The sequence below is a fragment of the Hemiscyllium ocellatum genome, chromosome 14 (assembly GCF_020745735.1).
Source record: "Hemiscyllium ocellatum isolate sHemOce1 chromosome 14, sHemOce1.pat.X.cur, whole genome shotgun sequence".
In the NCBI taxonomy this organism is placed as follows: Eukaryota; Metazoa; Chordata; class Chondrichthyes; order Orectolobiformes; family Hemiscylliidae; genus Hemiscyllium; species Hemiscyllium ocellatum.
This window is the reverse complement of record NC_083414.1, coordinates 63849631-63870553: the sequence shown is the minus strand read 5'-3', so window position 1 is coordinate 63870553 and position 20923 is coordinate 63849631. Positions and strand designations below refer to the sequence as shown.

The following is a 20923-nucleotide window of genomic DNA, read 5'->3' as shown; positions in this document are numbered from 1 at the left end:
GGCAGGATATCAACTTGTGGATCATTTCAGACAACATCTCTGGGATACCTGCACCAACCAACCCCACCACCCTATGGCTGAACATTTAACTCCCCCCTCCCACTGCAGCAAGTACATGCAGGTTATGGGCATTCTCCATTGCCAAACCTTTACCACCTCATGTCTGGAGGAAGAATGCCTCATCTTTCACCTTGGGACCCTGCAACCACACGGTCAATGTGGATTTCATTGGTTTCCTCATTTCTCCTCTCCCCTCCTCCCCCCCCCCACCTCATTCCAGTCCAAGCTTACAACTCTGCACTGCCCCCTTGACCAGTCCTACCTGTCCATCTTCCTTCTTCCCACCCATCTATCCACTCCACCCTCCCCTCAGACCTATCACTTCCACCCACTTGACCTACATATCACATTCCCATTTACCTTCTTCCCAGCCCCACCCCCTTCCCATTTACCTCAGCCGCCCTAGCCCACAAGCCTCATTCCTGATGAGTGTATGCCCGAAACCTTGATTCACCTGGTCCTTTGATGCTGCCTGACCTGCTGTGCTTTTCCAGCATCACAATCTTGACTCAAAGGTCTGAATGGCCTGCTCCTGTTTTCTACTTTAATCACACCTTACTTGATGCTTTCTATTGTTTGGGGTTTCAAAATAATGACACCCATCTTTATTTCAGCTCTTAAGAATTGCTTTTTCTGTGGCCTGAATTAAAATCTCCCAAAAACTTTTAGGTTAGGTCTGCTTAAATTTCAATTTTCCTAGTGGATTGTTTTAAAAAACTGACTTCACAAAGTTCCAGAACTGCAACCTTGGATTAGTATTTATTTTGTGGCCCTTTCACTTCAGTTTCTGAAGCCATACCTCATGGTCAATGATCACTCTAGAGTGAATGCTCCAGAGGTCAAAGTAATATATTTTTAATTTCTTGCTTTTCCCAAACTGAAATTCTGTTTTTTAAAAGTTTCTCTAGTCCACTTGGGTTTTCCTCAGCCTCCAATGCCTGTACACTTACCACTGAATTCAGAGCCTAGACTGCTCCCACAGATTTACAATGCAATTCTCCTGCTGCATCTCATTCACTAGAGTATCCTTCCTCGTAGAGGAGTGCCACAAAGGCTCCTTTGAACAGGTTAATTTTTGTTTAGTTTTTAGCTCTGTGCTGCTAACAGTGTTGTATAGGCAAGTGACTTAAAAATAGAGTATGAAGATCTCAAACTGCTGTGCACCATGTGACATGAACAGTCAAATTAAACCTGCACCTGTTTAGGTGCCCAGCATGCATGTATACTGTATAAATTTCTGCTCATGAATGTCATTGCCACCCAAGTATAGGAAATTATAGGGTCTGCTTTTTCTTGTATTGTAGAAATCCACTTCCTGGTCTAAGTGAAAGAATCTCTTGTAGGTAACAAGGTATTGCATGTGAACAACTAGTTACAGGTTATACTGATATGATGGACATTGTTAGAGACTTTAAAAAGAACTAAATGTTAGGATTCATTAAAGATCATAAGCTGTTCTGCCCTAAAGTACCACTCAGTATTAAGTCTTCCAGAACCACAAAATATTTCTACCAGCAATTGTAACACAAACAAACTGGTACAGCATTGTATCATATCCTTCATCAGGAAAATGGAAGAGTTCTTGTACAGGACTTCTCCACAAAGTTGTCACAATTTGAAGACTGTTAGACTGAACAGTAGAATAAAAAAGTTTTCTTGGAACGTGTCATACCAATTAATGCCTTTACAGTTTGAAGCAGTGAGTGAAAGCAGAGAAAAACAGAATACTCTTCAGGTATATAAATAAGTGAGAAAATGGATAGAATTGAAAGACTATTTAAATGTAAGTTTAATAAATAACTTCAACACAATAGGCTAAACTACCTGAATCCCATGTATAATCACAGAAAATTTCAGATGATGAATGGCTAAATACCCCAAATTGTACAAGACCCCCAGTAATTACATTTCAGATTGCATGGCTATTAGCCCTTTGGTTATTTTATTGATGTTGATAACTGTGGACAATCTGACTTTCATGAAGGCTAGCTGGGAAATTTCAGTGATTTAATTTCAAAATGAATCTGTTTGTCTACACTACAGAACATAGATCAATGCAGAAGCAGCCCTGAAGAGAATCTACTTTTATGGGACCAGTGCACAACATGTATGCATAAAAAAAACAGAAAAACAAAGATCAAATCTACACATTAGTTTCAAGTGTTCATGCATCCTGGTGATTTGTATGCACACATGGTATTAAACAAGAGAAAGCCTCCTTACAAAGTCAGAGCCCAAGTAGAAACACCTTTTACCTATGAATCCTGTAGTCCTTTGGGACATTAGTTTTCATTAGTTCAAATAAGTCTTCATCAGCATCCCTGCCATGTATGACAAGAGGCTTCTTTAATGCCACTGCAAGTTTTAGCTGTCTTTCAAAGACCTGGAGGAGAAAAGCAAGAACGTAGTCAAAACTTCATTTGGCAGTATCTTATCTTGAACCCAAAAGCATAATTTATGGGGAAAATAAACTTTTTACACCATATGAAAAGGAGTATCCTGATTGGTACAAGTATTGTACTAGAGAAAGCACCAATTAAATGCAAATTTAAATTTTAAACCACAGGTTGGTTGATGGGACAATGACTGAACAAAAATTAACTTTTGAATGGCTGTCACCTTTGAGTTGAAATTGGCATAATCATTGATCATTCCTTCAACCCAATCCCAAAGCACATGTACCAACTAATGGAGTTGAAGTTCTGAAGAAAAGTCATATCAGACTCCATATTAATAGTTTTTCTTTACACAAATGCAGTCAAATGAGTTTCTCCAGGATTTGGTTTATACCATAAAAATAAGCTCATTCATTGCTTCTCTCTATTTCAGAAATTATAACAGCATTGGCTTAAATTTCAACTTGAAGGTTTAAGCTAAACAAAAAAGTCTATGGTGCATTATGCATTACATTTGTCCATAGCAATTGGAAATCTCAGCACCAAACATCCAGGTCAAATTTCCGGGTCAATCCCCATGTAGCAGAAACGAAGGTATTCCCAAAGTGAATGGCAAATCTATTTGAGCAAGTTTTGAGTGTTTATTTTAGAATGGTCAAATAAGTTTTTGCTGTGTATTATACCTTTAGCACAATGATCAGTGTGAAGAAATTAGTTTAAAAAAAAATCAGTGTGAATGAAGTCATTAATATGGTTAATTTTTGGAAATTCTTCTAGATTGCTATGCTTATGGAGAATCATTTAGTGATGTTAGCAAATTCACAAATCTTTTGAAAAACAGAAAAATCTTAGAAATACCCAGCAGTTCAGGCAGCATTTGTGGAGAGGGGCAAATGTTTCAGACTAAATGACCTTTCAGAACAGCAGGATTAATTTAGACAAGCAACAAACCCTGACCACATTATGAAGACATGGAAAGGGGAGGAAAGAACTGCAAGAGGAAGAGGCAAGATAGGACAGAAGGCAGGTGAAATTATATTACAAAAGGGATAATGGTGCAAGGCAAAGCAAAAGAGGCTGCAATAGGTCAATGAAACAATGTAGTTTTAAAAAATTGAAAAGTGACAAAAGCATAATAGTTATCAGCAACTGCTATTCAAATTTTGTTCATGAGTTGTGAAATTAGAGCCAAACATGAGCCGATCTTTTAAAATTTTCAAATTATATATAGAGACAGAAAAAAACAATGCCTTTCTGAATGGACTTTATTCTATATTTCACCACCATGAGAAAGACCCATGTCGCCAACTGCGCATCAACAAATTGCACTCACTATGAGCAATGTTGACATGGATAAAGCCATGAAGCAGATTTCTGTGAGTAATGGGAGTCAATTATTCACTGAAGGAAAGCATTGTAATGCTTCAACTCCAAGAGTTTAGTCATTCATCTGATAAGGGAATGTTATTTTCCACCCTAACTAGGATGAAAAGTTTCAATCACAAAATGAAGGCACCACCAGCTAGGTTAGCATTTATCTCCAATGTAAACTCCAAACTATTCACTCGTAGTTTGTGAAAAGAACAGGATAGTCTGAATTGAGAAGTTTACTATCCAAATCCATTCTGGGAGAATCAGTTCAAAATAATTACTGACAAACATTTATTGGGTTTTAAAGGCAACATTGCCATAGATCTTTGATTTAATTAATAATTACATAATTTCATATTTACAAGAAACTAATTTGCTGATAGATGCTTCGCCTCCCGTCCACATACCTGCTTTTGTTTGACAATGTCTGTTGAACACTTGTAAGAATAATCCAATCCTATCTCTCCAAAAGCAACTGCTTTAGGGTGTCTCAGTGCTTGAATAATAGCCTTTTCTTGTAAATTTGTGTAGTAACGGGCAAAATGAGGGTGGCAACCAAAAGCACCCCAAACCAGTGGTTCATCCAGTATAGATTCCCATGTGTTCCCATGAACCAGACTACGAGGGTCACAAAAATCTGTGATACACCCAAGAAACTCCACTGGGAATGTGCTGTCATAAACTTTCATAAAGTTTGAAAATGTCCCACTAAAAGACAGCTTAGAGAACAAAAAGTCCAAATGGCAGTGTGTGTCTATAAAGCCCTCCTTTTGGTAGTTCAACCCCCACTTTACTTCACGACAATTCTCTAAATCATCAGCCACGGCTTTAGAATGGAGTACTGAAGAGTCGAGGGAACCTGTACTCGTATTAAGGTTATTGCTGTTTTCAAACTGACGTAATGAGCAGCCAAAAGAGTCAAAAGTCAAGCTACTGTGAATAGTGGACTGTAAACATTGTGAAGAATTTACTAAATGGCTTGAAGAAGATTCTGTTCTATCTTCACAGTTAGACTGATACCAATTTTCATAAAGAATGTTTGATGAAGATTGCTGAGGGATTTGAGGGCTTGCCCGGTACATGAATGGTGGATGGGTTACATATTTGGTTGCTAATGGCGTACTGGTCTTGTAGTTTTTCAGGTTGCATGTTGGACTGGAATCTTCCTGTGGAGACATCGCTAAAGCAGAGAGATCTTCAACATCAGAACAGTTGCTTCCAAATGATGGATCCTCATGAGGGGTCAATTTCTGTTAAATGAAACGAGAATGGCATAACCTTGACCTTACAAGCCAAAAATGAATAAATTATATTTGAAAACTACAGTGCAGAGATTATGCTATATGTGCATTTTGAAGCTGGATTTTGATCAGATTACACTGCATTCCAACCAAATTAAGAAAAAAAAACACATTTACTTTATAAACTTAGCTTCTCTCTATAGTTATCACAAACTGTTTCCAAAAGTTATAAATACACAGACACCCAGATTCAAATACTAGAAAGATGCACAAGTGTTCCGTTTACCAAGTAACATTCTAGAAATGACATCTGTTCTAAAAATACTGGGTGATTTCCACTTTCCTAATATTGACTGGAACCTTTTGAGTTCAAGTAGACACAAAGGTTAGAGGAGTGGTGGATAGTGTGAAGATTGCAATGGGACATTGACAGGATGCAGAGCTGGGTTGATAAGTGACAGATGCAGTTCAACCGAAAAATGTGAAGTGATTCATTTTGGAAGGTCAAATTTGAATGCAGAGTACAGGGTTAAGGACAGGGTTCTTGGCAGTTGGAGGAACATAGGGATCTTGGGGTCCACTTCCATAGATCCCTCAAAGTTGCGACCCAAGTTGATAGGGCTGTTAAGGCAGCATGTGGTGTGTTGACATTCATTAGCAGCATGATTGCGTTTAAGAGCTGTGAGGTTATGATGCAGCTTTACAGCGCCCTGGTTAGAACATACTTGGAACAGTGTTCAGTTCTAGTAGTAGAGTCAGATACAGTAGGGACATTTAAGCAACTCTTGGATAGGTACATGGATGATAGTTAATTAAAAGGTATGTAGGTTAGTTTGATCTTAGATTAGGATAAAAGTTTGGCACATCAAGAACCAAACTTCAAATACTATCCAACTTCATTAAGTTTAGGGATAAGAATCTTTCCTTTTAGCTATATCTATACGGAACATATACCTATTCAAAACATGGATGCTTCTCTAATGTTTCCCTAGACTGGGTCTTAAGCAAAAGATCTATGTTCCTTTATTTTCTGGTAACTAGAGAGTGCAGAACAATCTCAACTGTTTCACAATTTTAAACATCCATGAAATTGCACTGTATTTACTGCTCTACGAGAGCAGCCCAATTTTTCGAAGTTTTTTTGTATTTCCTCATATGTTGCATACTACTAAATGTGAGCTGGAGATTGAACATGTTGAAAATCTAAAACAAAACAGGAGCAGAATCAGTGGAGAAAATTCAGAGTTACTGTTTCAGGTCAGTGACTGGTCTGACATTGATTCTATTGCTGTGAGAACTGCTGAATACTTCCTACATTTTTTTAAAAACAAAGCATTATATTTAATCTTAACTATATTCTCTGTACAATCTCAGCCCTATCTATAATTTGTAGCTCAATATGGAACATTTTAGGACAAGCCCAATGTTCAATTAGCTTTAAGCCTTGTCCTCTTAAGTATGGGATCAGCTAGTCAGTTGGTTGGATGGCTGGCTTGTAATGCAATGATGCAGACAGCTTGGGTTCAATTCCCATGCTGACTAAGGTTACCATGAAGGATTCTCCTTCTCAATTGCTCTCCTGGACTGAGGCATGGTAATCCTCAGGTTAAACGACCACCAGTCATCTCTCTCTAATGAGAGAGTGTACCCCATGGTTTAATAAGATGATGGCAACTTCATCTTTACCTCTGACATATTGATGTTAATATCATGAACCTTAACTCCAAATCTCCATGCTCTTCCACAGAGCCTTTCTGATACTAGTTTAAAAAAACAAAAGTAGCACCTCATTAAATGAAATGGAATTTCATTGGAAACACTCCTTTTCATGAATATTACTTTGCAATTTGCTTTGGGTCACAGAATTAACAGCTTTGGTTTACATATTTAAATACCATTAACCTCCTCTCCAATTCATCTGTCTAAGACTACCATTTCTTCTATTAGAATTAGAATTCCTACAGTGTGGAAACAGACCCTTTGGCCTAATAAGTCCACACCGACCCTCTGAAAAGCAACCCACCCACACCCATTCCCCTATACTTGCTCGACTAATGCATCTAACCTACAGATGCCTGAACACTACGGGCAATTTAGCATGGCCAATTTACCTAACCTGCACATCTTTGGATTGTGGGATTCCCAAAGCTGGAATCTAACCTGGGTCCCTGGCACTGTGAGGCAGCAGTGCTAAACACAGCCACTGTGCCACCCTTACATCTAACCTGTGTTAAATAATTCCCAACTTTATTTCATTCTTTCAAATAAGCTCCAAATCCAAATTTCAGGCTGCTGGAAATATTTCTCAATTGTCACCTGAGGTATACCTTGCCAAAAAAAAGTGTTTTTCTAAACATCCACGTAGATCACATCTACTACAATTTCCCCATTCACCATACTTGTCACCCTCCTGAAAAATAAAATCAGGTTTTCCAAACAAACAAAATCTTCCTTTCTGAAATGTGTTGATTATTTCCAAATTTCTCTTCTAAATAGAGAGTCCCATCTTTAAAGAGATTCTCAAATCTTCCCTGTAACTGACAAGTAATTACCAAAGCTAGAATGGCCCCTCCTTAAGCATTTGTATTACATACTATTATCTCCAGATCACAAATTTCAATGGCCTCATTTGTTTCCCCATTTCTTTCAAAGTCTTTGAACGTATCCTGCCAAAATTTCAACACTCAAGCTTAACTAAACCTTTCTAATATTTTATCTCCATTTAGCCCCCTCTTGATTATTTTGTAAACACTGAGACAAGGTACTCAAGTATAAAACAGACAACTCTGGAAATACTCAGCATGTCTGGTAGCTTCTGTGGAGAGAAAAACAAAGTTAAAATTTCAGGTCTAATGATCTTTTGTCAGAACTGGAATGTTATAAGATACAACCTGTAATTCTATTTCTCTCTCCACAGATGGTGTCAGTGCTGCTCGATATTTCCAGCATTTGTTTTTATTTCAGATTTCCAGCATCCACATATTTTGTTATTATAGTTAAGTATGTCTGCCAATTTATACTTATTCTCTAATAACTCACTTTTTGGGTCTCCCTCACATTTGACAACTTTTTATTTTTTAGTTCTTTCCACACTGCCTTCTTGAATGTTTCTTGATTTCTAAATAGCTCTATTTTGCCACAGAATTCTGAAACTTAAAAGGACTGTTTATATTCCATAACAGCTGCTCATGTAAAAGTTGATCCCTTAACTGTTTGCCCAAAAATAAAAGTTCTTTAAAAATATACCCCTCATGCTAGCTTTTGGAGTGGGGTTGAGGGAACAGTCAAACAAGTCTTTTTCATACACGCTCTTATTTAAACTGTCAGAAATAAATAGCCTGGAATAAAATTCCCTAATGAACTTAGAACCACAGCAGCAACAGTCAAGACAGGATCATTATCTATAGTTCCCAAGATCCAGCATTGATTTCAACTCCTCAAAAATACTTATGTGCAAGTTGACACCCTGCTTTTCACCAACAAAGATCTGGCTTTTATATTAGCATACCAAAGCTACATGTTTTACATGGGGTGGAGGGTGGAAAATGTATTTTTTTTGTAACATCGCAATTGCTCCTTAAAAGGTGATTTGCTTACGTTAGTGCACAGCTCTGTCATTCTTGGTTTCTCAGCAACTAATTTAACTATCACCTTTTCAAATTGTACCCAATTAAAATTCGATGTTCTGTAAATTACTTTCTCCACATTCAACTTTAAAGACCATGGACAGAATGCGCAGCAAGAGCCAGTGAAAATTCTTCTGAAAAAAAGAATATGCCTCAAGAAAAAAAAACTTGCTCCTGAACTTAAATCCTTTGTAACACAATGGTGACAAGAACAAAAGAAAAATCACAGGCCTTACCATGAATAATTTACATTGATCAGGATCATTTTTTGAAAAGGTGTTCTCGTTTCTTTCATTCATGCTTTGCTCATTATCCAGAGCTACATCCTCAAATACCAGCTCTGGGTTTGGCTTTTTGAAAATATTTCTTGAAGAGGTATTCAATTCGTTGTTGCACTTTGGTTCTACAGAATTATTTTCCTCATCAGTTTCATGCTCTTGACAGCTGTATTGAAACAAATTCTGGACATTGTTCTTCTCTTGGCAAATCTCTCCAGGTTTTTTCCCACAATATTTTGAGAGAGGTTCTGCAGATACTAATCCAGCCTGTTTTTCTTTGGAGTGGTTGTTAGTTCTAGTGGCGTTTAGTGGCTGCTTTTTACTTAAAGCACCACCAGTAGCTTCCGATAAGGCTTTAAGCCAGAGGACTTTAGCACCCTGTGTTGGTGCTGCCTTCCAAGTCTCTTGTTGAATGTGACTTTTGTGATGTCTTCTCTGGACCATAGAGATGGATCTCTGCTTCAAGGTACTGCTCAAAACTGTAGGAGGACTTCGCCTTTCGTTTGTGGTACTCTAATTTATAGCAATGATAAAACAAATTACAAAAATCAACAAATATATGACAAAATAGGAATAAGTGACAAGGAGTTTAATTTACTAACTGACACTTTTCTACGGTTAAAACTGCTGCAAATACTAAGGGCTTATGCCCGAATCGTCGATTCTCCTGCTCCTTGGATGCTGCCTGACCTGCTGTGCTTTTCCAGCAACACATTTTTCAGCTCTAATCTCCGGCATTTGCAGTCCTCACTTTCTCCCTGCAAATACTAATAGCATTCCAAAAATAATAAACAATCAAGGGGCAAAAAGAGAGAAAATAAGCACTACAACGAATCACTAGAGAAAAATTACCAGGAGAACCAATAGGGCTAAATACTGAAATTCCTTAGACATCGTGGATCATGTCCTAGAACATTAAAGGAAGTAACTACAGGTATAATAGATAGTAAACTTACAAAAACCGTTAGATTCTGGAAAAGTACCAGAGCATTGGAAAACTGCCAATGTAACATGCTTATCCAAAAAGCAAAGCAGACAAATAAATAACAGGTAACAATAGGCCAGTTAATGAATGCTATTGGGAAAATATAACAAAGCAATTAGAAATATGTAATGCAGAGTCAGCATGGCTTCATGAAGTAGAAGTCATTCTGGACAAATTTAGAAGTATTATTTGAGGTGGTAATAAGCTGGATAAAAAAAGGGTATACAGTGGATGTAATTATACTTCCAAGTTTTCAGGATGGTAATCAGTAACTAGTAGGGTGCCTCAGGGATCAGTTCCAGGACCACAATTATTTATAATATATTAAAGGACTTGGATGAGGAAAATTAATGTTCTATCACCAAGATGACAAAAGTAGGTGGAAAGGCAAGTTAAGAGGACAGAAGGACAGGTTAAGCCGATAGGCAAAACTTTAGTAGATGGCGTACACGGTGGAAAAGTGAGCTTGTGCACTTGGGCAAAAATAAGAGGATCTGAATATTATTTAAATGGAGAAGTGCTGCAGAAGGTACAGCAAAGAACCAGAGTCCACATAAATCAAAAAAAGCTACTTTGCAAATTCAGCAGGTAACAGAAATGCTGGCCTTTATTTCAAAGGGAATATAGCATAAATAAGGAAGTTTCATTCAAACAATACTAGTCAGGTCACACTTGGAAACTGACAGGTTTGGATAGGTATACTCAAATTGAAGGCAGTGCAGTGCAAAGGTAGCTCACTAAATTGATCCCAGTTATAGAGGGATTGTCTGCTGACAAGAGATTGAGTAGTTTGGGCCTATACTAATTGAAATTCAAAAGAATGAGAGGTGACCTTATTGAAACAGACAAGATTCGACAGGGACTGGAGAGGGTGGTTCCCCTTGTGGGAGAGTCTAGGATCAGAGGGCATAACATCAGAGGAAGGGGTCACCCAGTTAACAGAGTAGAAACTCCTTCTCAGAGTAGTACATCAGTGGGATTTCTTATCTTCAGTGAACCTCCGGACCCAGGCTTGATGGGAAAGTGCTGGGAGTGTTGTCAAACAAAAAGATGTAGGGGTGCACATGCATAGTTCCTTGAAAGTGGTGTCACATGTAGACGGTGGGGTGGTGGGGAATGAATAAGGTATTTGGCATACTTGCTTTCAATTAAAGTATGGAGTACAGGAGTTGGAACGTCATGTTATGGCTGCTCAAGACATTGGAAAGGTCATATTTGGAGTACTGTGTAAGAAGCATGCTATTCAAGTGGAAAGGGTGCAAAATGATGTTACCAAGGTTGGAATTATAAGGAGAGGCTTAATAGGCTGTGACTTGATAGGCCCAAACTAGAGGGCTGAGATTTAAGGTGAGAGAAAGATTTAAAAAAAGGCAACTTTTGTATACAGATGGTGGTGTGCAACGAGCTGCCAGAGGACATGGTAAAAGTGGGTACAAGTACATTTAAAATACATTTGGACAGGTACATGATAGGAAGGTTTGAGAGCGATATGGGCTAAATGCAGGCAAATGGGACTTGTTCAATTTAGGAAGTCTGGTAGACATGGACGAGTTGGGTCGAAGGGCCTGTTTCTGTGTTGTATTCCTCGACATCCCTTATGGGGAGGAAGGCAGGAAAGTCTAGTTGACGATCATCAGGTCAGCCATAATCTTTGTGAATGTCAGAGCAGACTCAATAAAGCTGATGGGCCTTTTCTGTTGCCACACCTTGAGGTCTAGTACTTGTTGCTACACAGAACAGAGAGGTAAGGTATCATGACAACTAGGTGACCCAAGGTTGGAGCTTGACACTAAAAGCCAAAGATGTTTGAGAATTATAAATGCATGCTGATATTCTTCATATGTTTTTTGAGTAACGAAGATGACCTACACACTTGGATTTACTCAAATCCAAACAAAATGTGGTTAATTTTCACCATGTCAATAACATCTCATCAAATAAAGAAAAACTGTTCTTGTTCAGTTATTCTTTAACAATAAGGAATAAATCTAGAAGTCCATTTTATGCAAGGGATCATAAGTTATTAACCATACATTTTATTTCCAGTACACAGGTTTAAACATGTCAATCTCTATTGAATGGTCAAATAAATAAACTGTAGAAGCTACCTCACTAACATAGAATTTTCCATTTTTGAAGAAAAACACTTACATCCCCTGCAGCCACTGGAGGAAGAAAAGACTTCTGCCTGCATCAGGTTTTGCTGTCTTTGCAGCGGTGTCATGATCTATGGAGATTCTGCTCCATTTGCCCATTATTTCCCAACCATCTAAACTCTATCTCTATTAGACTGCTCACCGTCATCCCACCCCCGATTAGATTTACAAACTCTATGGAGACATGATTTGGAGATGCCGGTGTTGGACTGGGGTGTACAAAGTTAAAAAAAATCACAACACCAGGTTATAGTCCAACTGGTTTAATTGGAAGCACACTAGCTTTCAGAGCGATGCTCCAAGACAATCACCTGATGAAGGAGCGACGCTCCAAAAACTAGTGTGCTTCCAATTAAACCTGTTGGACTATAACCTGGTGTTGAGAGATTTTTAATCCTATGGAGACAATGACTTCTTCCTCCAACTTCAACACTTCATGCTAGGGCAAGGACAGCAGATACATGGGAAAGCTACTCCCCACAAGCTCCCCTCCAAGACATTCACCATCCTGACTTAAAAATATATAACAGTTCCTTCAATATCACAGGGTCAAAATCTTAGAACCTGGCCCCTATATAATTGTGGGTGTATTTTCACCAAATGAATGACGGCAGTTCAAGGTTGCAGCTTACCACTATTGAGAAAGTCTACAGCCTTAAAACATTTAGACTAAAATGTAATACTGAATTATAGAACACATTTGCTGCGCACTAGAAAATAAGCAGACAGGCAGGGAGGCTTAGAGAAATAAAAAGGGGGAAACCAAATTATGCAGAAGATTAAAAACATCTGTTCTCACCAAGTGATAACAGGATGCTCTAAGCCTCTCTTGGTTCGTCCTGGAGATTGTACTCTCTGGTAGTCTAGAATAAAAAGCCTTGTTAGGACAGTTTTGTTTAATTTTAGTCATCCCCTTTATTTACCAATAGCATCACTGTTATACCATAACACAGATACCTATAAACTAAACTAACTAGATTCTAATAATCCAGGAGAGTAGGATATCAGCTCTTCAAGAGCCCTGTCAGACTACTATGCTGTACTATCACAAAATGGCTTCCTTTTTACAAAAAGTTTACAATAGCACTGAATGTTCTATATTAGATGGATAACAGTGAAAGACAATAATTCATAAGAGGAGTTCTTTGACAGGTCTGTGCGCGCTTGACTGATCACTCCTACAGGCCCTAAGCCATTCATCAGGTGGGAAAAACCAATTCAGCCGAGTTAGGTGTCTGCTGGTGAGATAAGCTATCATAGAGATACCAGTCTGAGCTAATTGAAGAGTTCATAAGGTAACCTTGCACAGATCGCATGTCTGATACAATTGTTTTACAAAATTGCTTCTTAGCAAGGAGGACAAACATTTGACCATAAAATGGCTTCCTGACAGATTGTGTCAGAATCTCTTCAATGTTAGGTTTAGAATCATTTTTTTTATCTTAAGCACTGAATCATTCTGGACCTGAGGCTAAGATGTTACCGTGAGGTTGCATTGAAATTGATTCATTAGTCTTGAATTAAACATGCTTATTTTTCAGGGTTGTGATTCAAATTCAAAAATACATAAGATCTGATTAGTTAGAATTGACAGTGGAGCAGTCTGTAAGGTCTGTAGAGTGGTCTGCAAGGACAGTAAGTTAAAGCTTCACCAATATTACCTTTTAAAGAGTTTGCATTTCATAACCAGTAATAGCTACTCAAAATAGTAGTCCCAAATGTAATTCAGTTCAATCCATAGCAAGTAAGCAGAGTTAATTTTCTACTCTCTCTTTCCCTTTTGCAAGTCAGGGACTTGTAATTGAAAAGATGTTTTTTCTTCTGTCTGCCTCGCTTGCAAGGGGTAATAAGAATCCATTATAATTGATGGGACCTGACTATCACTTGCGAGGCTTTTGATGCTGAGCTTCATTTTAGGTCAGAATCAAGCAGTCATTAATTTCACAAGGGAACAGCTGTGAATGTTATCACTCGACATCCTGTTTACACAGATTCACTGATGTTAAGGCAAATGTCCTTAATTGCCTTAGAGCATCCTGTTATCACTTTTCAGTGACAACTACACAATCAAGAAAAGTTAAGCATTCAAATTAATTCCAATTTAATTGTAGAACAATCAGGCAGGGACAAATTGGACCGAAGGGTCTGTTTCCGTGCTGTACAACTATGACTCTAAATGGACAATTCAGGACATATCAAAATAAAAGCAACTTCATACAGAACAGCCACAAGGTGGAGGCATCATGTCATATTTGTACCATATCTTAGAGTCATAGATTCATAGAGATGTGCAGCACGGAAACAGACCCTTCGGTCCAACTTGGCCATGCCGACCAGAGATCCCAACCCAATCTAGTCCCACCTGCCAGCACCTAGCCAATATCCCTCCAAAGTCTTCCTACTCATATCCATCCAGGTGCCTTTTAAATGTTGCAATTGTACTATCCTCCACCACTTCCCCTGGAACCCCATTCCACACACAACCCTCTGCATGAAAAAGTTGCCCCGTAGGTATCTTTTATATCTTTCCCCTCTCACCTGAAACCTATGCATGGAGTTCTGGACTCCCCCACCAGGAAAAAGACTTTGTCTATTTATCCTATCCATGCCCCACATGATTTTATAAACCTCTATAACGTCACCCCTCAGCCTCCTATGCTCCAGGGAAAACAGCCTGAGCCTATTCAACCTTTCCCAATAGCTCAAATCCTCCAACCCTGGCAACATCCTTGTAAATCTTTTCTGAACCCTTTCAAGTTTCACAACATCTTTCCGATAGGAAGGAGACCAGAATTGGATGCAATATTCCAACAGTGGCCTAACTAATGTCCTGTACAGCTGCAACATGACCTCCCAACTCCTGTACTCAGTATTCTGACCAAACACTTTCTTCACTAACCTATCTACCCGCGACTCCAAAGTCTCTTTGTTCAGCAACACTCCCTAGGACCTTACCATTAAGTGTATAGTCCTAAGATTTACTTTCCCAAAACGCAGCACTTCGCATTTATCGGAATTAAACTTCATTTGCCACTCCTCAGCCCATTGGCCTATCTGACCAAGATTCTGTTGTGATCTGAGGTAACCTTCTTCACTGTCCACTACACCTCCAATTTTGGTGTCATCTGCAAACTTACTAACTGTACCTCTTATGCTCACATCCAAATCATTTATGTAAAATGATGAAAAGTAGTGGGCCCAGCACCGATCCTTGTGGCACTCCACTGGTGACAGGCTTCCAGTCTGAAAAACAACCCTCCACCACCATCCTCTGTCTTCTACCTTTGAGCCAGTTCTGTATCCAAATGGCTAATTGTCCCTGTATTCCACGAGATCTAACCTCACCCACCAGTGCCCCATGTCAAATACCTCACTAAAGTCCATATAGATCACGTCTACTGCTTTGCCATCAATCCTTTGTTACTTCTTCAAAAAACTCAATCAAATTTGAGGCACATGATTTCCCAAGCACAAAGCCATATTGACTATTCCTAATCAATCTTTGCCTTTCCAAATATATGTACACCTTGTCCCTCTGGATTCCCTCAAACAACTTGCCCACTACTGAATCAGGCTCATGGTCTATAGTTCTTGGCTGGTCATTACCACCTTTCTTAAATAGTGGCGCCACATTAGTCAACCTCGAATTTTCCCAGCACCTCACCTGTGACTATCAGTAATACAAATATCTCAGCAAGGGGGCCAGCAATCATTTCCCTAGCTTCCTACAGAGTTTTAGGGTACACACTGATCAGGTTCTGGGGATTTATCCACTTGTGTGTTTCAAGACATCCAGAACTTCTTCCTCTGTAATATGGACATCCTGTATCTTCTATGTCCCTCTCTACAGTAAACACTGATGTAAAATACTTGTTTAGTATCTCCCCCATCTCCTGCAGCTCCACACAAAGGCCACCATGCTGATCTTTGAGGGGCCCTATTCTCTCCCCAGTTACCCTTTTGTCCTTAATGTATTTGTAAAAATCCTTTGGATTCCCCTTAACTATTTGCCAAAGCTCTCATGTTCCCTTCTTTCCTCCTGATTTTCCTCTTCAGTATACTCCTACTGCCTTTAGATCCCAAGGATTCCTGACTATACCTGACATATGTTTCTTCCTTTTCTTAACCAAAACCTCAATTTCTTTAGTCATCCAGCATTCCCTTTCACCTAACAAGAAGAAACTGTCTCTGCACTCTTCTCATTTCTGAAGGCTTCCCATTTTCCAGCCATTCCTTTACCGGTGAACAACTGCCCCCCAAACAGCTCTCGAAAGTTCTTGCCTAACATCGTTAACATTGGTCTTTCTCCAATTTAGAACTTCAACTTTTAAATCTGGTCTATCTTTTTCCATTACTTTAAAACTAATAGAATTATGGTCGCTGGTCCCAAAGTGCACCCCCACTGACATCCTCAATCAGCTGCCCTGCCTTATTTCCCCAAAGGTAGGTCAAGTTTTGCACCTTCCTAGTAGGTACATCCACAAACTGAATCAGAAAATTTTTTTGTACATGTTTAAAAATTCCTCTCTATCTAAACCCTAGACTGGGACTGCCATAGTTTATGTTTGGAAAGTTAAAATCCCCTACCATAACCACCTTATTTTTGCTACAGATTAGCAATTAAAAAACAACTGACCCTCCAAAAGGAGTATAATGAACAAAGCATTTCACAGTCACAAGGATTCTTTCTTTGGTTACTGAGATTCAAATAAACAAGGCCAATCTGGCATGAATATTAATTGATATTTATCAGCCCAGACCTTGCTGCATTAAGGAACAGGCTTCAGTATCAGAGTTATGAATAGTACTGAACATCATGCAAACATCAGTAAAAATCTCCACTTATTTTGTGACAAAGGGAAAGTCATTGATGAAATAGCTAAAGGTGGCTGGGCCTAGCATACCATCTTAATAAAGTCTGGTACCAATGCCTTGGGACAGAGACGATTGCCCAACAAACCACTACCTTCCACAGAAGTGGAATGAGGATGATCAGATCAGCCACGATCTCACTGAATGTCAACGGACTAAATGGGCTGAACGGACTACTTGTGTTCTTACATCTTAGGTTATTGAATGGTGGGGTAGGAATGACGGACTGAATGGCCTGCTCCAATCAAAGCTCCTCAGTTCTACCACATCTCGGGCCTTGAATGATGATGAACAATTCAACAATTAACAGGTAGAGGATACTCCACAACCATCCCCAGCCTCAAAGGTGATGGTACCCAGTCTTTAGGTGCAAAAACAATTTGTGGTCAGTTTTATTCAGAAGTGCTAAGTGATGATTGATCCAGAGTGCCTTTTATCCACACCATCCCCATAACAATGCATACCAATAGTAAATAAGAAATCTAACAATCTCTACATTAAATATGCTTAAGATTGAACTTTTGCAGTCTTCTGTGGAGAAGGATTCCAAAGGTTCACAAAGATGACTTATCTTGGGCATAGTGAATAGTCATTTAGCTTCTCTGCCATTCCTATTCTCTATTTTAAATTCTCCTGACTGTCTAATGGAGACATATTAGTTTTAGCCAAATGTGCCCTTGCTACATACCCATAGATGCTTTTACAGTCTCATGTGTTTTGCTAGAGTGCATTCATATTCTACTTGCCCCTTCCTCATCAGTTTCTTGATCCTCCTTTGCTGTTCACTGAAAACCACCAAATCATAGAATCCCTACAGTGTGGAAACAGGCTGTTAGGCCCAACAATCTCACACTGACCCTGCGAAGAGTAACTCATCCAGACCCATTCCCTACATTTACCCCTGACTAATGCAGGTAATGTACACATCCCTGAACACTATGGGCAATTTAGCTTGGCCAATTCACCTAACCTGCACATCTGTGTACTGTGGGAGGAAACCAAAGCACCCAGTGGAAACCCACGTAGACACAGGGAGAACATGCAAATTCCACACAGACCTTGCCAATATGGAGATTGAACCTACAATCTTGGTGTTATTAGCACCATGCTCTAAGCATTTGAGCTAATCGACCTTTAGACTTACTATTTTTTCAGGCAACCTTACAGGTCTTATCTTTTTATCTTCCATAATCCTGAACTTCATTAGTCATGGCTGGCATTTCAGGATGCAAGTAATGTAATAAATAAAGACTATCCATTGCCTATGTACTGACATGCCTTTTAATATTTTCCCAATCCACTTCGGCCAACTTCTGCCTCAAATGTTTCCTTTATTCAAATTTAACACTTGCTTCAGATTGAACTGTCTCACTTTCAAACAAATGTAAAATTCTAACATTGTGGTCACTCATTCATAAAAGTTTTTATTATAAGAGACTGTTAGTTCATCCTTTTTCATTACACAATACTATACCTAAAGCAGCACACCCTCTAGTTGGTTCAACATACTACTCAAGAATACCATCACTAACACTCCAGAAACTTTTTTCAATTTTAGTAGTCAAGTTGGTTTATACATTGAAGTCATTCAAGGTAACTGTTGTCTATACTATTTGCCTCTTCAGATTAATACTGATCTGATTGGTTGGTCAAAAGATTGCTTAGTTTCATTAAAAGCATTCTGCCTCCAATGTTTAAAATGTATTGTTGCTCTGTTAATAGACTTACTAGGCTAGCAATTAGTTTTTAGGTATGCCTGGTGTTGCTCATTGAGTAGCCTCCTGCACACCTCATCAAGGCAGGGTAAGTCCCTTGGTTTGATAGCAAAGAAGTTAAAAAATATTAAGGGCTATGAAGTTACAAATTATGGTTAGACAATATTCTGATCACCTGTAACAACCAAATTAAGTCACCGAGTTACTGGATTTCTTCTGAATCTAAGTTGGTTTTAATGTAGAATCCCTACAATGAGGAAACGGTCCTTTGGCCCAACAAGTCCACACCGACTCTGAAAAGTAACCTACCCAGACCCATTCCCTACCCCATTACTTTACATTTACCCTTGACTAATGTACCGAAACTACACATTCCTGAATACTGTGGACAATTTAGCATGACCAATTCACCTAACCTGCACATCTTTGGATTGTGGGAGGAAACCGAAGCACCCGGAGGAAATCCACACAGGCACTGGGAGAATGTGCAAACTCCACACAAAGTCACCAGCGTCCCTGGTGCTGAGGTAGCAGTGCTAACCACTGAGCCACCTTGCCGCCCCATCCTCTCCCTTCACCCACTGGCTAAAAACAATGACTTTGTTTTCTCAATGCTGAAGAAAGGTAATATCAACCTGAAACATTAACTGTCTCTCTACATAAATGCTATTAGACCTGTTGAGTATTTCTAGCATTTTTTATTCTTTACAAATGTCAGGCATCTGCTTCTGTTTGGAATACATTCCATTTAGGGCATAAAGTTGTCAATTTTTTTCTCATTACCTAGAATTGTGAATTCGTAAGAGCATGAAACAGGAAGTCCCATTTAGTACATTTCTTTTGGCGGATAGCACAACAGTCAGACTATTGAATAACCCACACAACCACAGTCACGTGCGCATCTCTGGAAAGAAAAATCTGGGAATTCTTCCACACAGAACATAATAGTCTTAATTTAACTATTCAAATTGATTGTTAGTAGGCTAGGACAGTAGTTTTTTGATTTTGCATCCCATCACTTTACCCACATATCTAAAAAGTGGGACGGTTGGTAATTTACAGGAAATTCCTTTTATGCCAGAAGAACACATTGTGACAATGATACCTCATCAGCATGCTCCAGACTTGGTGATCTTGATGCTGATCTCTTCAGATTGTGATTTTTGTCACCAAACAGTGTCTTACGAAATGAAATACTCCTTTTCCATTGATTTGGACAGTTGAAGACAGCACCATGAGTTTCTGGTGTGGAATTCACTTGTTCAATACCATTAAAGGCTGGCCCCATTTCTTTGTTAGTCTTCAATGCGATTTTCTGAATGCTGTCTACACGATCCAGCACAGAACCATTATTGCTTTGTCTGGCCTGCTTCCAACGTGAAAACTGAGGCATCTCTCTTGCATATTTTCTTGGAGATTCAATAGAGTCATCATCCAAACTAAACTTCACCTTTCGCTTTTGATTGCTTGACTGCATTACTGCTTCAGCTATATTAAACAAAAATAAATGTCAGTCATTAAGCATTCAGAGGCTCCCACTTGAACATAACACTTTTCATGTGTCACTGGACTAGTAACCCCAAAGCCTCCAATGTTTAACATGTATTGGTGCTCTGTTAACACATCCAGAAACAAGTTCATATTCTCAACAGCTAGAAATTAAACCTACATTTAAAAAGCTAGCATCAGTAATGGTAACATGAAACTAGCAAATTATTGCAAAACATAAATCTGGTTCACTAGTGTCCTTTAAAAAGAAAGGAATTGCCTTTACCCAATCTTGTCTTTAGGTTACTCTACATCCACAGTGATGTGGATGATGTTCAACTGCCCCTCAAAATGGTTTAGCGAACCATTCAATTGCATTAAACAGATCTGAAAAAACAGAAGTTAGGCACACTTCAGTTTAACTAGTAGACTGAAATCTAACAAAAAAGGTACACATTTTAGCACTTGTGCAAAAACTGAAAAAGCTATCGAGTCATGCAATATAATTTTGTTCATGCAGGGTATTACAATACTTTCAATGCCTGGTCGGAGGTGTTTGCCCCAGGAGGACAGCTCGAGTAAACTAGGGTTATCCACTTCTAAATTCAATGGCATGAGAGAGAAACTTCTTGAAGCACAATGTTTTCAGGGTAGATGTTAAGGAAAAGGTTTACCCTGGCTGGGGAAATCTGGAACACAGGATGAATCTCAGCAGAAGGGAGGAGCAATTGAAGT

The 20923-nt window shown here is 38.9% G+C and overlaps 1 protein-coding gene across 1 annotated transcript in view; it reads right to left on the bottom strand.

The window, feature by feature from the left end:
* The window catches only part of tatdn2 (TatD DNase domain containing 2), a 31198-nt gene extending 11018 nt beyond the window's left edge, over positions 1-20180 (bottom strand). Inside the window, exons 1-5 of the mRNA XM_060835041.1 lie at positions 19806-20180; positions 8931-9485; positions 4928-5077; positions 4235-4720; positions 2316-2443 (exon numbers count right to left, since the gene is read on the bottom strand). Coding sequence (XP_060691024.1) covers positions 2316-2443; positions 4235-4720; positions 4928-5077; positions 8931-9485; positions 19806-20177 — 1691 coding nt within the window. The 5' untranslated portion in view covers positions 20178-20180. The remainder of the gene's footprint in view (positions 1-2315; positions 2444-4234; positions 4721-4927; positions 5078-8930; positions 9486-19805) is intronic.
* Between the last annotated feature and the right edge of the window lie 743 nt (positions 20181-20923).